The 13,099-nt window shown below is 42.3% G+C and overlaps 1 protein-coding gene across 2 annotated transcripts in view; it reads left to right on the top strand.

The window, feature by feature from the left end:
• The window catches only part of fbxo2 (F-box protein 2), a 53,035-nt gene that overhangs the window by 24,677 nt on the left and 15,259 nt on the right, over window positions 1-13,099 (top strand). For both annotated transcript variants that reach the window (XM_034167412.1, XM_034167413.1), the window contains 2 exons: window positions 10,263-10,389; window positions 10,468-10,560. In XM_034167412.1, the coding sequence (XP_034023303.1) occupies window positions 10,263-10,389; window positions 10,468-10,560 (220 nt within the window). The remainder of the gene's footprint in view (window positions 1-10,262; window positions 10,390-10,467; window positions 10,561-13,099) is intronic.

Raw genomic sequence — 13,099 nt, forward strand, 5'->3', positions numbered from 1 at the left:
AAAAGCTAAACGAAAGTCACCATTAACACCTAAACAGAAAAAACAAGGTTACAATGGGCTAAGGAAAAGCAATCGTGGACTGTGGATGACTGGATGAAAGTCATATTCAGTGATGAATCTCGAATCTGCATTGGGCAAGGTGATGATGCTGGAACTTTTGTTTGGTGCCATTCCAATGAGATTTATAAAGATGACTGCCTGAAGAGAACATGTAAATTTCCACAGTCATTGATGATATGGGGCTGCATGTCAGGTAAAGGCACTGGGGAGATGGCTGTCATTACATCATCAATAAATGCACAAGTTTACGTTGATATTTTGGACACTTTTCTTATCTCATCAATTGAAAGGATCTTTGGGGATGATGAAATCATTTTTCAAGATGATAATGCATCTTGCCATAGAGCAAAAACTGTGAAAACATTCCTTGCAAAAAGACACATAGGGTCAATGTCATGGCCCAAGTCTGGATCTTAATCCAATTGAAAATCTTTGGTGGAAGTTGAAGAAAATGGTCCATGACAAGGCTCCAACCTGCAAAGCTGATCTGGCAACAGCAATCAGAGAAAGTTGGAGCCAGATTGATGAAGAATACCGTTTGTCACTCATTAAGTCCATGCCTCAGAGACTGCAAGCTGTTATAAAAGCCAGAGGTGGTGCAACAAAATACTAGTAATGTGTTGGAGCGTTCTTTGTTTTTCATGATTCCATATTTTTTTCCTCAGAATTGTGTTAAGTGTCGGACGCAGGACGGAGAACCGACCAGCGTTTGAAGGACCCAGTATGAAATAAGCAGAGCACGGTACAAAGGATAACTGAATTTAATAACATAACAGTGATGTGCTAAATACAAACAAATAAGTGCGCGGTCTGGTGTGGTGGAATGCCGGTGTGCTCCCAGCAGCACTAATGGTCCGGAGCCAGAAACAGTTCGGACCCAAGGACCCCGCCGACACCCCCCAGGTGGCCGCGACAAACCGAGTCTGTGAAAGAAGAAACCATTATGTGAGTCCACACTCCACACACAGAGAGACCACTCAAATGTGTACAGAAACAGCAAACACTTCCTGGCTTAATCACTAATCAGCTTCCCACCCTGCAGGCATGGAACACCCAGTTCACATTCCTCACTGCAGTGGAAGCTGATTAAACGACTAACATAACAGCTCAATATAATAAGGTGTGAGGGACACCACATTTACTGACTGTACTTATGTTAGTCACAAAACCTAACGTACCTCAGGAAGTGTGCTGACGAGCGTGAGACCTCACCCCCTCCTCTTTCACAGACCATGGCATCAAACCTGGACGGTCTCTGCATCCATAATGATGAGATGGCTCTCAAGACGACGATCTCACCCGTCTGGTCACAAGGTCGAGTCTCTGGCAAATACACACTGTGTACTCCAGACTTAAATGCCACCATGCTCCAATCCGTGTAGATGCACCACAGCTGTGAGTCCTGACGAGCTGCACATGATCAGCCTCAGGTGATCAGGGTGAGGTCCTGATAACTCAGCCACACAGCCACTCAGTCCTAAACGCGTGCCACCTGGAAGGAAAAACAAAAGACAGAAACAGAAGACAGAAACAAAAGACAGCCAGGCACGCCCAACCATACAACAGCACCCCAACCTCACGAGAAGCCTCCCGGCGACCACACAAACCTGGCCCAGGAGAAACACCCCCCTCCAGGGACCATGGCTGGAAACCGTATCTACATTCATCTTCCAACAGAATCTTCATCTGAGAGAACGGTTGACGTCTTCTCCTCTGACTGCATCTTTGCCCTTGTTTCTGTCAGTCAATTTGCACAGGTGTGGCCAGGAGTTCTTGAACCTGTGCGGTCAGCCTTTGTCCAACTATGTTCAAAGTCTGATTAGTCACAAAACAAAAAAGACAAACACAAACAACCAATCCACCCCCCCCTCCCCAGAGGACCGTCCCATCAAACCCCGGGAAGAGGAGAAAAGAAAAACAACCCAAACTTAAGCTTGCAAATAAAAACGCTAACACCCTCACCCCCCCCACCCCCCCACCCCCCGACGACATGTAGGGACCAACACCCCCCAGAGGACATCCTGCCAGCTCCAGGAGTAATAACCACAGCCGAGGTCCCTCTGGGATCCAAAGTCACCCAAGGGGACTCCCAGCTCCTCCCAGAGGACAGTTCCATCAACCCCAGGAGGTGCCCCCCCCTCATGACTAACGGACCCAGCCCCGGCCGTCTATGGCTAGATGGACCCACAGCCCTTTCCCCCCCAGAGGACACCACAGTCACACCCTGAGGGCGGAAACTGGGGGGAAAAACAAAAGGAAAAAAAAAACATACAAACAAAACAACCCCAACCCCACCCCCTCGGCGCAGTGGAAACTGGAAGCACATCCAGCGTCACCAACCATGACTATACCCCAGAAGTCAACCGGGAGGAGTGGAACAGCGGTTATGGCAGACGGCACAAAACGGCGCCACCCCTCCGACTTCCAAACCAGCCACCAGCTGCGGGTATATCCCACTGCCCCAAACCTCAGCCACGCCGATGGCAGACGGCTCAAAGGCGCGCTGAAGCCGGAGGTGGAACAGGGAATCAACAAACAAAAAAAAAAAAACAACAACACCCCAAACCCCCCCCTCCCCCTCCCAGGTGCAGAGGTTACCTGGGAAACGCCCAGCATAACCAAACTGCACCACTCCAGCAACGCCGACACGCACGGCTCACACGGCTGGAGCCAGAGGAGAAGAGAGGGCACAACAAAAAACAAAAAAAAGAAAAAACAACCCAATTACCCCCCCCCCATCACCCCCCAGGGGACCATCCCATCAAACCCTGGGAGGCGAAACTAAAAAAAATTAAAAAAAAAGACTAACAGACTAACATATAGTTACTTGGGTCCTGTTTATGCTCCAGACAGACTGCAGGGTCACAACCCCAGAACACTAATAGTGTAAAAAATCCCACACAAAAACCAACTCAAAAAACACCCACAAGAAATGAACCAACACAAAACTAATAAGTGACGTATACCGTTAAGCTCAAACAAATGGAACACACCTGTTCCACCTTAAGAGCATTAACGGTAATGTGACTCAGTCACCAACAGAGGGAGCCAAAGTGCTGAAAATAAAAACCCCGTTGGTAACAGAGAAAACAAACTCATGCTGCTTTTCTTGTGCGCAGCTATGTGTAAACACACAACCAAAATGTGCTTCAACTAAATTACGCCGGAGCTGACACAACAGACGCAGTAGTTATCTTCACCCGGGGAAACGGGGCTACAACTGTAACACAGGAAGCTCAGCGACCCGTGCCACAGAGCTCCGCCGTGTGCGTACACCCATTACAGACCCACTTATGCAGCTCCCGTTTACCTCTTATCCGGTCGGAGTGTGACGCGAAACCGTCGCCAGTCACACTCCACCACGACCCACGGATAAGGCACAACACAGGAACACGGCTGCAAGAGAGCACAAATCAGTATTCAGTAATGGGTTCTTCGACACGTACCATCCAGGCGGAGAGCACCCGCAACTGATCCGGATAACTTCGGCACGTCTGTTGCCGCCTTCCCGGCGCGTTACCGTCTCTGCTACCGCTGGGTCCGTGATGTTTGGCCAGAGACTACTGTTAAGTGTCGGACGCAGGACGGAGAACCGACCAGCGTTTGAAGGACCCAGTATGAAATAAGCAGAGCACGGTACAAAGGATAACTGAATTTAATAACATAACAGTGATGTGCTAAATACAAACAAATAAGTGCGCGGTCTGGTGTGGTGGAATGCCGGTGTGCTCCCAGCAGCACTAACGGTCCGGAGCCAGAAACAGTTCGGACCCAAGGACCCCGCCGACACCCCCCAGGTGGCCGCGACAAACCGAGTCTGTGAAAGAAGAAACCATTATGTGAGTCCACACTCCACACACAGAGAGACCACTCAGAGGTGTACAGAAACAGCAAACACTTCCTGGCTTAATCACTAATCAGCTTCCCACCCTGCAGGCATGGAACACCCAGTTCACATTCCTCACTGCAGTGGAAGCTGATTAAACGACTAACATAACAGCTCAATATAATAAGGTGTGAGGGACACCACATTTACTGACTGTACTTATGTTAGTCACAAAACCTAACGTACCTCAGGAAGTGTGCTGACGAGCGTGAGACCTCACCCCCTCCTCTTTCACAGACCATGGCATCAAACCTGGACGGTCTCTGCATCCATAATGATGAGATGGCTCTCAAGACGACGATCTCACCCGTCTGGTCACAAGGTCGAGTCTCTGGCAAATACACACTGTGTACTCCAGACTTAAATGCCACCATGCTCCAATCCGTGTAGATGCACCACAGCTGTGAGTCCTGACGAGCTGCACATGATCAGCCTCAGGTGATCAGGGTGAGGTCCTGATAACTCAGCCACACAGCCACTCAGTCCTAAATGCGTGCCACCTGGAAGGAAAAACAAAAGACAGAAACAGAAGACAGAAACAAAAGACAGCCAGGCACCCCCAACCATACAACAAATTGAGTGAGTCCATATTTTTTCTCTCTGCTTTGTCTAAAAAAGTAACCGTTACTGACTGCCACAATTTTTTTCCTGATTTCTTATAGTGTTTCTTAAAGCCAGAAAGTTGCCATTTGAAATGACTTTAGTTTTTGTGTCATGTCTGTGATCTGCTTTTTTTCTACAAAATTAAACAACTGAATGAACATCCTCCAAGGCCAGTGATTCCATAATTTTTGCCAGGGGTTGTAGTAAAAAAAAGTAGAAAAGGGGGTGTTCACAATAATAGTAGCATCTGCTGTTGATGCTACAAACTCAAAACTATTATGTTCAAACTGCTTTTTTTAATCAATCTGTGAATCACTAAACTAGTAGTATTTAGTTGTATAACCACAGTTTTTCATGATTTCTTCACATCTGCGAGGCATTAATTTTGTTGGTTTGGAACCAAGATTTTGCTTGTTTGTGAACTGTGGCTTGAATTCAGAGTTTGGGGGTCATCTCACAAACTGTCTGTGGCCCTTGGACCCAAAAAGAACAATTTTACTCTCATCAGTCCACAAAATATTCCTCCATTTCTCTTTAGGCCAGTTGATGTGTTCTTTGGCAAATTGTAACCTCTTCTGCACATGTCTTTTATTTAACAGAGGGACTTTGCAGGGGATTCTTGCAAATAAATTAGCTTCACACAGGCTTATTCTAACTGTCAGAGCACTTACAGGTAACTCCAGACTGGAGCTGATCAGTGGGTGAGCCTTTGCCATTCTGGTTATTCTTCTATCTATTTTGATGGTTGTTTTCCATTTTCTTCCACGCGTCTGGTTTTTTTTTTGTTAATTTTAAAGCATTGGAGATCATTGTAGATGAACAGCCTATAATTTTTTGCACCTACGTATAAGTTTTCCCCTCTCCAGTCAACTTTTTAATCAAACTACACTGTTCTTCTGAACAATGTCTTGAACGTCCCATTTCCCTCAGGCTTTCAAAGAGAAAAGCATGTTCAACAGGTGCTGGCTTCATCCTTAAATAGGGGACACCTGATTCAGACCTGTTTGTTCCACAAAATTGACGAACTCACTGACTGAATGCCACACTACTATTATTGTGAACAACCCCTTTCTACTTTTTTTTTACTAATAGCCCAATTTCATAGCCTTAATAGTGTGCATATCATGAATGCTTGGTCTTGTTGGATTTGTGAGAATCTACTGAATCTACTGGTACCTTGTTTTCCATGTAACAATAAGAAATATACTCAAAACCTGGATTAATCTTTTTAGTCACATAGCACTACTATTATTCTGAACACTACTGTAACTGTAACAACCTCGTTTGTCCCCGTAGTACTTCGTACACAAATCACCCCATGCTATTTTTGCTAAATTTTGAACTTCACACAGTTAGCGCCACGCTCAGAGATGAGTCTTGTTAGCCAAATAATCTGCCTCTAAGAACCACTATTCTCCCACGTTTCTTGAATAACTCGACTCGCACAAAAAAATTCATGCTACATGGCTAATTATTCATCGTTCATTATTCTGTCTGCAGGGCTTTATACAGTTAGAGTGATAAAAGTTTGGGCACCCCTGATGATTTTCATGATTTTCCTTTATAAATTATTGGTTGTTTGGATCAGCAATTTCATTTAAATGTATCATATAGCAGACAAACACAGTGATATTTGAGAAGTGAAATGAAGTTGATAGGATTTACAGAAAGTGTGCAATAATTCTTTAACATTAGAAGTACCAGGGTAGTCAATTTGACGGTTTATTATTTGCATTGAATTTTTTCTGCGGCTGAGTGTGGACGCAAGTGTCGCCTAGCAACCACCGCTCTGGCGCGATGTTTCAGAAGGAGACAGCTAGGAATTCATTCTAAATGGCTTCTCGGCGCCAATATTCTGTAAAAGAAGGATTGGAAATTCTACAGTTTAGATGAGGGGGATTTTGGGGGTGAGGGGGATTCGGACAACTCGGTCCATCATCAGCTCCAGTGACAGCGAGTCGGAGAGTGAGCCTCCCTCGGCGAAAAAGAGACAAGTTGAACAATGCTCCCTATCTGGGAAAGGATGAGACGTGCACTCCAGGTCAGCGGCTTGGAGACAGCGTGCTGCTGAAGCTGATGGAGCCATTCACGGGGAAGGGGAGAAACATCACCACAGACAACTTTTTTACATCGCTTGAACTGGCCAGGAAACTTCAAATAAAGAAGACCAGTATCGTGGGCACAGTCAGTAAAAGCAGACGTGAGCTTCCCCTGTGCGTAAAGGAGCAAATGCCACTGCACTCAACCCGTGTCCTCAGAAACAGAAACGCCACCAGTGTTGCCACAGTTACTTTGAAAAAGTAATCCAATTACTGATTACTGATTACTCCTTGAAAAAGTAACTTAGTTACTTTACTAATTACTCAATTGTAAAAGTAACTAAGTTAGATTACTAGTTACTTTTTTAGTTACTTTTCCCAGCTGCCGACAACAACCCTCTGCCACCTCAACATGACAATGATACCTGTTTTGCCAAAACTCACTTTATAGTCACCCTTTCTTGACTTCAGTGAAAATAAATACTTGTTGTATAAAAAGTAAAATAAAGACCTCTTGCTTGACCTCATATTTAACTGTTGACAGCACTGTAACACTAAAACTTGCAATTTCGAACCTACATTGTTTATAAATGTAACTATTAAATTCTAACATTTTTCTAACATTTAAATTCTCTCTAAACATTTTACTTGTCGAAATTATTATTATTTTAAGCAATATTAGTTGTAGTAAAAAACGGCTTCAAAATTGCACCTTTAATCTAGGGGTGTTGTGGGGGGGGGGGGGGGCACATCCTTGCCCCACGCCCCCATTCCATCTAGATTCGCCCCTGCTTTGGCGTTTGAGCACAAAGAATGGATAACATTTATTTATGCAGAAAACAGGACCAGATTTACAGGTAAGAAAGTTTTATTGCGTTTTCACATCATGTGGTCCTCAGAAAGAGAGTTTAGGTGCATTTGAGTGGAAAATAGTGTTAGTTGTTGACGCGTCGCGGAGGATCAGCTGTTTTTAACGAGACGATACGGAGCAGCTCAGCTCAGAATTCTAAATAAAGGAGGAAAAAAAGTATAAAAATGTTTTTGTAAAGCTCAGTGCAGGTGTGCTGATCACCGCGCTTTAAGAGGTGAGGACGAGTCGAGCAGCTGCAAAAAACTGCGGATTAAAAGCTCACAGCTCGCTTAAAGTGGGCAGTTCAGTCGAACCCCGACCTCCTGCCCACAGGACCAAGTTTAATGCTGTTATCGACCCACAATGAAAAATAATAGTAACGCACAGTGACATGGAGAAGTAACTTTAATCTGATTACTGATTTGGAAAGATTAACGCGTTAGATTACTCGTTACTAAAAAAAGTGGTCAGATTAGAGTAACGCAAAGTAACGCGTTACCGGCATCACTGAACGCCACCCTCACTATCTACCAGTGTAAAACACAAAAAAAATGTATGTGTGCTGAGAACCGTGCACACTCCATCTGGTGCTCTCAGTGGCCCTAAATCCTGATTGTCTTGGAGAAGAGGCGACAGTGCCAAGTGCGCAAACGTTGCTCCAAAAACCGCTACAAAGATGTTTGCTGTCTGTGCAAGAAGGGAGTGTGCAGGAAATGCACAGTGTCTACGGCTGTGATGTGTAAAAACTGTATATAGATTTCTTGTTCTAATCCTAATACTTCAAATTTGTAAATTGTTTTTCGTTTTTGTTTCCATATTGTATTATTATCATCATTATTATTATTGCTAAGTTCTTATTAGTTCTTGTTATTGTACAGTTTGAAATGTATGATTAAAAATGTATTAATTATTATTTAATGAGTTTTTAATATTTTTTCATTCCCATATTGGTTTATAATTATTATTGTTACTAGATCTTTTTATTGTAGTTTTAAATGTTTGAATGAAAATAATTCAATTAATTAATTGTAAAATAATTTATTTAATCAATAGAATATATTGCTTAAATATTTGCAAACATCAATAATTATTATTGTATTTATTTTTTGTTTCGTTATAAAAAGAACTCTTACAAATGAATGATCCTTCAAGTAAACCTTTATTTCAAATTTATCTGCAACTCTGTGTCTTTTTAAATACTATTTATAAATACTCATAAAACATATTAAGTTTTTGACCAAATAATATTATATCCTTTTCCAAACCATCATTTTGTAGTGTGCATGAATACCTTTAGCATTCTGGTCAATGGAATGCGATGACACAGTTACCGCCCACACATTCCATTCGCCAGAATGCTACCCATCAAATTGACGGCCTTGGCAGTTCTAGTAGTGTTAGAGTTCTGGGAGTCCTAGTGTTAAACAAAATTAGGCCTCCTTTTGCAGAAATAACAGCCTCTAAATGCTTCCTATAGCTTCCAATGAGACTCTGGATTCTGGTTGAAGGTGTTTTGGACCATTCTTCTTTACAAAACATCTCAGGTTTGTTGGTTTCCGAGCATGGACAGCCCGCTTAAAATCACATCACAGATTTTCAATAATATTCAGGTCTGGGGACTGAGATGGCCATTCCAGAACATTGTATACTTGTTTCTCCACATGAATGCCTTAATAGATTTAAAGTTACTTTAACATTAACATACTTTTTCTAGTTCAGTCAACTCAACATTTGAAGGCAGCCTGAACACTAATATTCAATAACTACAATGTCCTTTTTGAAAGCATACACAGGCATCCACCAAACACTGCAATATAAAACAAAACAGATTTAACATATTTCATTTGCTGATGGAAGAAGACAGAAAGAAATCTGGACTAAAACTAGGCTTTGGAAAAGGCTCTTCATGTACACTATAATAGGCAGTGAATGAATATGAAAACTGGTAACGCAGAGAGATATGATATCAACTTGTAATTCACCACATTAAAGGGGAAGATATTAAGAAAAAAACCTTTTTGTACCTGGTGAACTTTAAAGCAACAATCCATTGATAAAGCAATTTTGTTTTGCCTAAGTCATATCCCATAAACTGCTGGATGGTTTCAGGATGTTGGACTGATGGTGGATTAGAAACAGGTGTGGTGGTCAGTCAGAGACAGAATGTTTAGACACAAATGTGTGAAATAAGAAAAGCAAACTGTTATTTTATGACTGTTTTACAGCTATATTCTAAAACAACACAATCTCACCACCACACAAGTGCATACTATACAATTTCTTTATGTTCCTACGGGTTGCCACAGCTAAATTTTTGGTTGTTTGTTTATGACTTTGTTTTGCTTTGGGGGGTTTTTTCTCTCTCTCCATGTAGCTCTGTCTTGGGAATCTTCTTATTTACTGGAATAGATTATCTATTTCAAGAAGCTTTGAAGGATTCACAAACTGATTTTAGTAGTGGAGTGAAATTCACTGAACCCAGTGGGACTCTGAAAAAAATGTTTTAAATATTTCATTTATATGCAAACATTTCATTTATATGTTTGGAAAACTATTCAGCTTGAATCCATGATCATCTTCATGCTAGCCACTGCACAATGTCCTCCTTCACGTTTTTGCTGCCTTTTCAAACAATCAAACAAACAAACAATCAAACAAACATAAGCTTTGTGGTTATACTTTAATTAAAACGGCTCAGGTCCCCATCTTGAGCTTAGTTAATTTCAAACCAGTTCTGGCATTCAACCAGAACTCAGCAGACCAAATTGGCTATCAATTCATAATCCTGCTGTTGGCATCTTGACCCTGTGTATTTTCCACTCAGAGCAGCTGGAATTCTGGGAGCTAACGGCGAATGGTGGGAATGAGTGGAAGGTGGAGGACATGCCAGGAGATTGCGGCCATGACTTCTGCAATGACGAAGTAACCACATACTTTGCCACCTCCTACGAGTGAGTGGGCCTTCTCTGCTCTCACCCATCATGGAGCATGTACATGTACTTTGTGTTCTCAGTGGGTTCCTCTCTTAGGCTCTGTCTGAAGAAACAGGTGGTTGACCTCTTAGCAGAAGGTTACTCTTATGAAGAGCTGGACACTTCGCCAAACATCACAGTGGAGGACTGGTAAGACTGAATGCCACATGTAGACCCACAGCCTATTGAGTACATGTAAGTACCTAATTAGACAATTAAAGATACCCGAGCCATTTTGAGGTATATTAATAGGGAGGGGTGTTATTTCAAAAAATGTGGAAATCTATAAGTGTTTGCATGGAATATGGAAATATACACGGAATAAACCATAGCAGGATACATTTTGGGTCATTTGGTTCCAAAAACCCATATGGACGGAGCCAGTGAAGATATCGGGTTCAAAAATCGCCAAAAATATCGACGAAAATGTCATATCTTGAAAACCGCTGCACCTAGAGACTTGAAATTTGGCTCCAGATGTTGCTTGACCCCAAGTTTATATTCAACTTCTATAGTAACAGTAAGCCTATCTGGTGTTTTTTTAAGAGTAATTGACAAAAGACCTAATTTCAGTACATATGTTACAATCAATTGTAACAAACAAAATCTATGTAGTTCTTATTTCAGGAACATCAGTTGAGTATAATCATCACATGTAAAGAATGATATGGCCACAACAAACTAGAGTGGTTTTCTGCGTCAACAGCACATATACGACACACGTGTTACTTGAAATCTTCAAATGCTCCATCCATATGGGTTTTTGGAACCAAATGACCCAAAAAGTATACTGTTATGATTTATTCCATGTATATTTCCACATTCCATGCAAAAATCTATAGATTTCAAAAAATTTTGAAATAACACCCCTCCCTAATATTAACCCACCCACCCTTCCATTTTCTATACCCGTTTACTCCAAATAAGGGTCACAGAGGACTGAGGCCTATCCCAGCAGTCATAGGGTGTGAGACATGGTACACCCTGAACAGGACGCCAGTCTGTCGCAGTGCCACTTACAGACAGATAAACACATACACACATGCATGCACACCTACGGACAATTTCAAATTCCCAGTTCACTAAACCTGCATGTCTTTTGGATGTGGGAGGAAGTCAGAGCACCCGGAGGGAACCCAAAACACGGGGAGAACATGTAAACTCCACACAGAAAGGCCCCAAATGGGGAGCAATCCCACAACCATCTTGCCATGAGACAACAGTGCTAACCGCGCTGCCCTGAGGTATAATAAGCAAACATGAAATGGAGTGTCTTTTTCAGGAAATACAATATCTGCCAAGAGTTCATTCTGAAACCATTTATTTACTCCTGTAAAGCCAGGCCTGTATCCACAAAACATCCCGGAGTCCTCTCAGAGAGCTCCCAACTTAGCCTAAAGATTCCTGGCAATGAATCTTTGCCTACGAGTGATCCAGGACGTGTCTGAGAGCAACTCTGAGCAAAGGGTGGACAGAATCTTTGTGAGGAGGTGGGGTTGACCCAGTTGCAGTAGTTGTGATTGGTTGTCACAAAAAGGGAAAGAGAAAAAACAAATGCGCTCCTAGTTATGAATGGACAGTAAAATCAACCGATTAAATAATCTGAACTGCATTAAGAAATGTGTAATTGTGAAAATAATTTCATGTCATCGTGATGAAACTCAGCAAAAATGAAATGAATTGTTACACAGCTTCAAAATCAGTTTAAATCAATTTCATTGTAGCCCCCTGTACAATGACAGTAATGACTATTGTATTCTATACTAAACTTTGAACATACCTCATTCACATGCTGATTATGATAAGGATTATGATTATTATATTATATTGTTATCTTTACTTTCCATGCTGGTAATTGTGCACAAGCGATGACTGAGAAGCGCTGGTGCGTGCTGCAATCTAAAGCGAGAGCAGAAATTGCAGCACACAAGCTCAGTTCTCCTCAAACAGGTGAGTTTAGGCTCTGGCTGCTGACATCTCTTACTTTGATATTAATAATTGTATGAATGTTACAGAATTTATATGCAATTTACATTTTTCCTGTAGCCAGATATCGCTGTGATGACCTTCATCTCAGGTGATATTATGTTACTACACTGGGTGGGAAAAGTAAGCTCATTCCTGATGAGGTCAACCACAAACATTATCGCTGCACCATCAAGCCGGTGACATGTTACTGAGTCACTAATATTCTACAATCGGCGAATATCTCTCCTTCCTCTCTGTCTTTCCACTGTACTGTCTGTTTAAGACACTCTTAGGGTTCTTAAAACTCCTCCTCCCTCCTCTTACCAGTTTCAGGGAAGCTCATCTGCCTGCTCGTCATCCTCATTGGGGTCTCGACCTGACTGCAGTTTGTTGTCATAACCGACTTGAGTGGGCAAATGCTCACATTTGATGGCGTCTGGCTGCTGATCAACTCTATGCGAAGGAGATGTGTTGCACTGCACGAGACAAATGATGGTCACACCAGATACTGACTGGTTTTCTGACCCCCCAATAAAGCAAAACTGCACATTTCAAAGTGGCCTTTTATTGTGGCCAACCTAAGGCACACCTGTGCAATAATCATCCTGTTGAATCGGCATCTTGATGTGCCACACCTATAAAGTGGGATGGATTATCTCAGCAAAGGAGAAGGGCTCACTAACACAGATTTAGACAGATTTGTGAACAATATTTGAGAGAA

The sequence above is a fragment of the Thalassophryne amazonica genome, chromosome 3 (assembly GCF_902500255.1).
Source record: "Thalassophryne amazonica chromosome 3, fThaAma1.1, whole genome shotgun sequence".
In the NCBI taxonomy this organism is placed as follows: Eukaryota; Metazoa; Chordata; class Actinopteri; order Batrachoidiformes; family Batrachoididae; genus Thalassophryne; species Thalassophryne amazonica.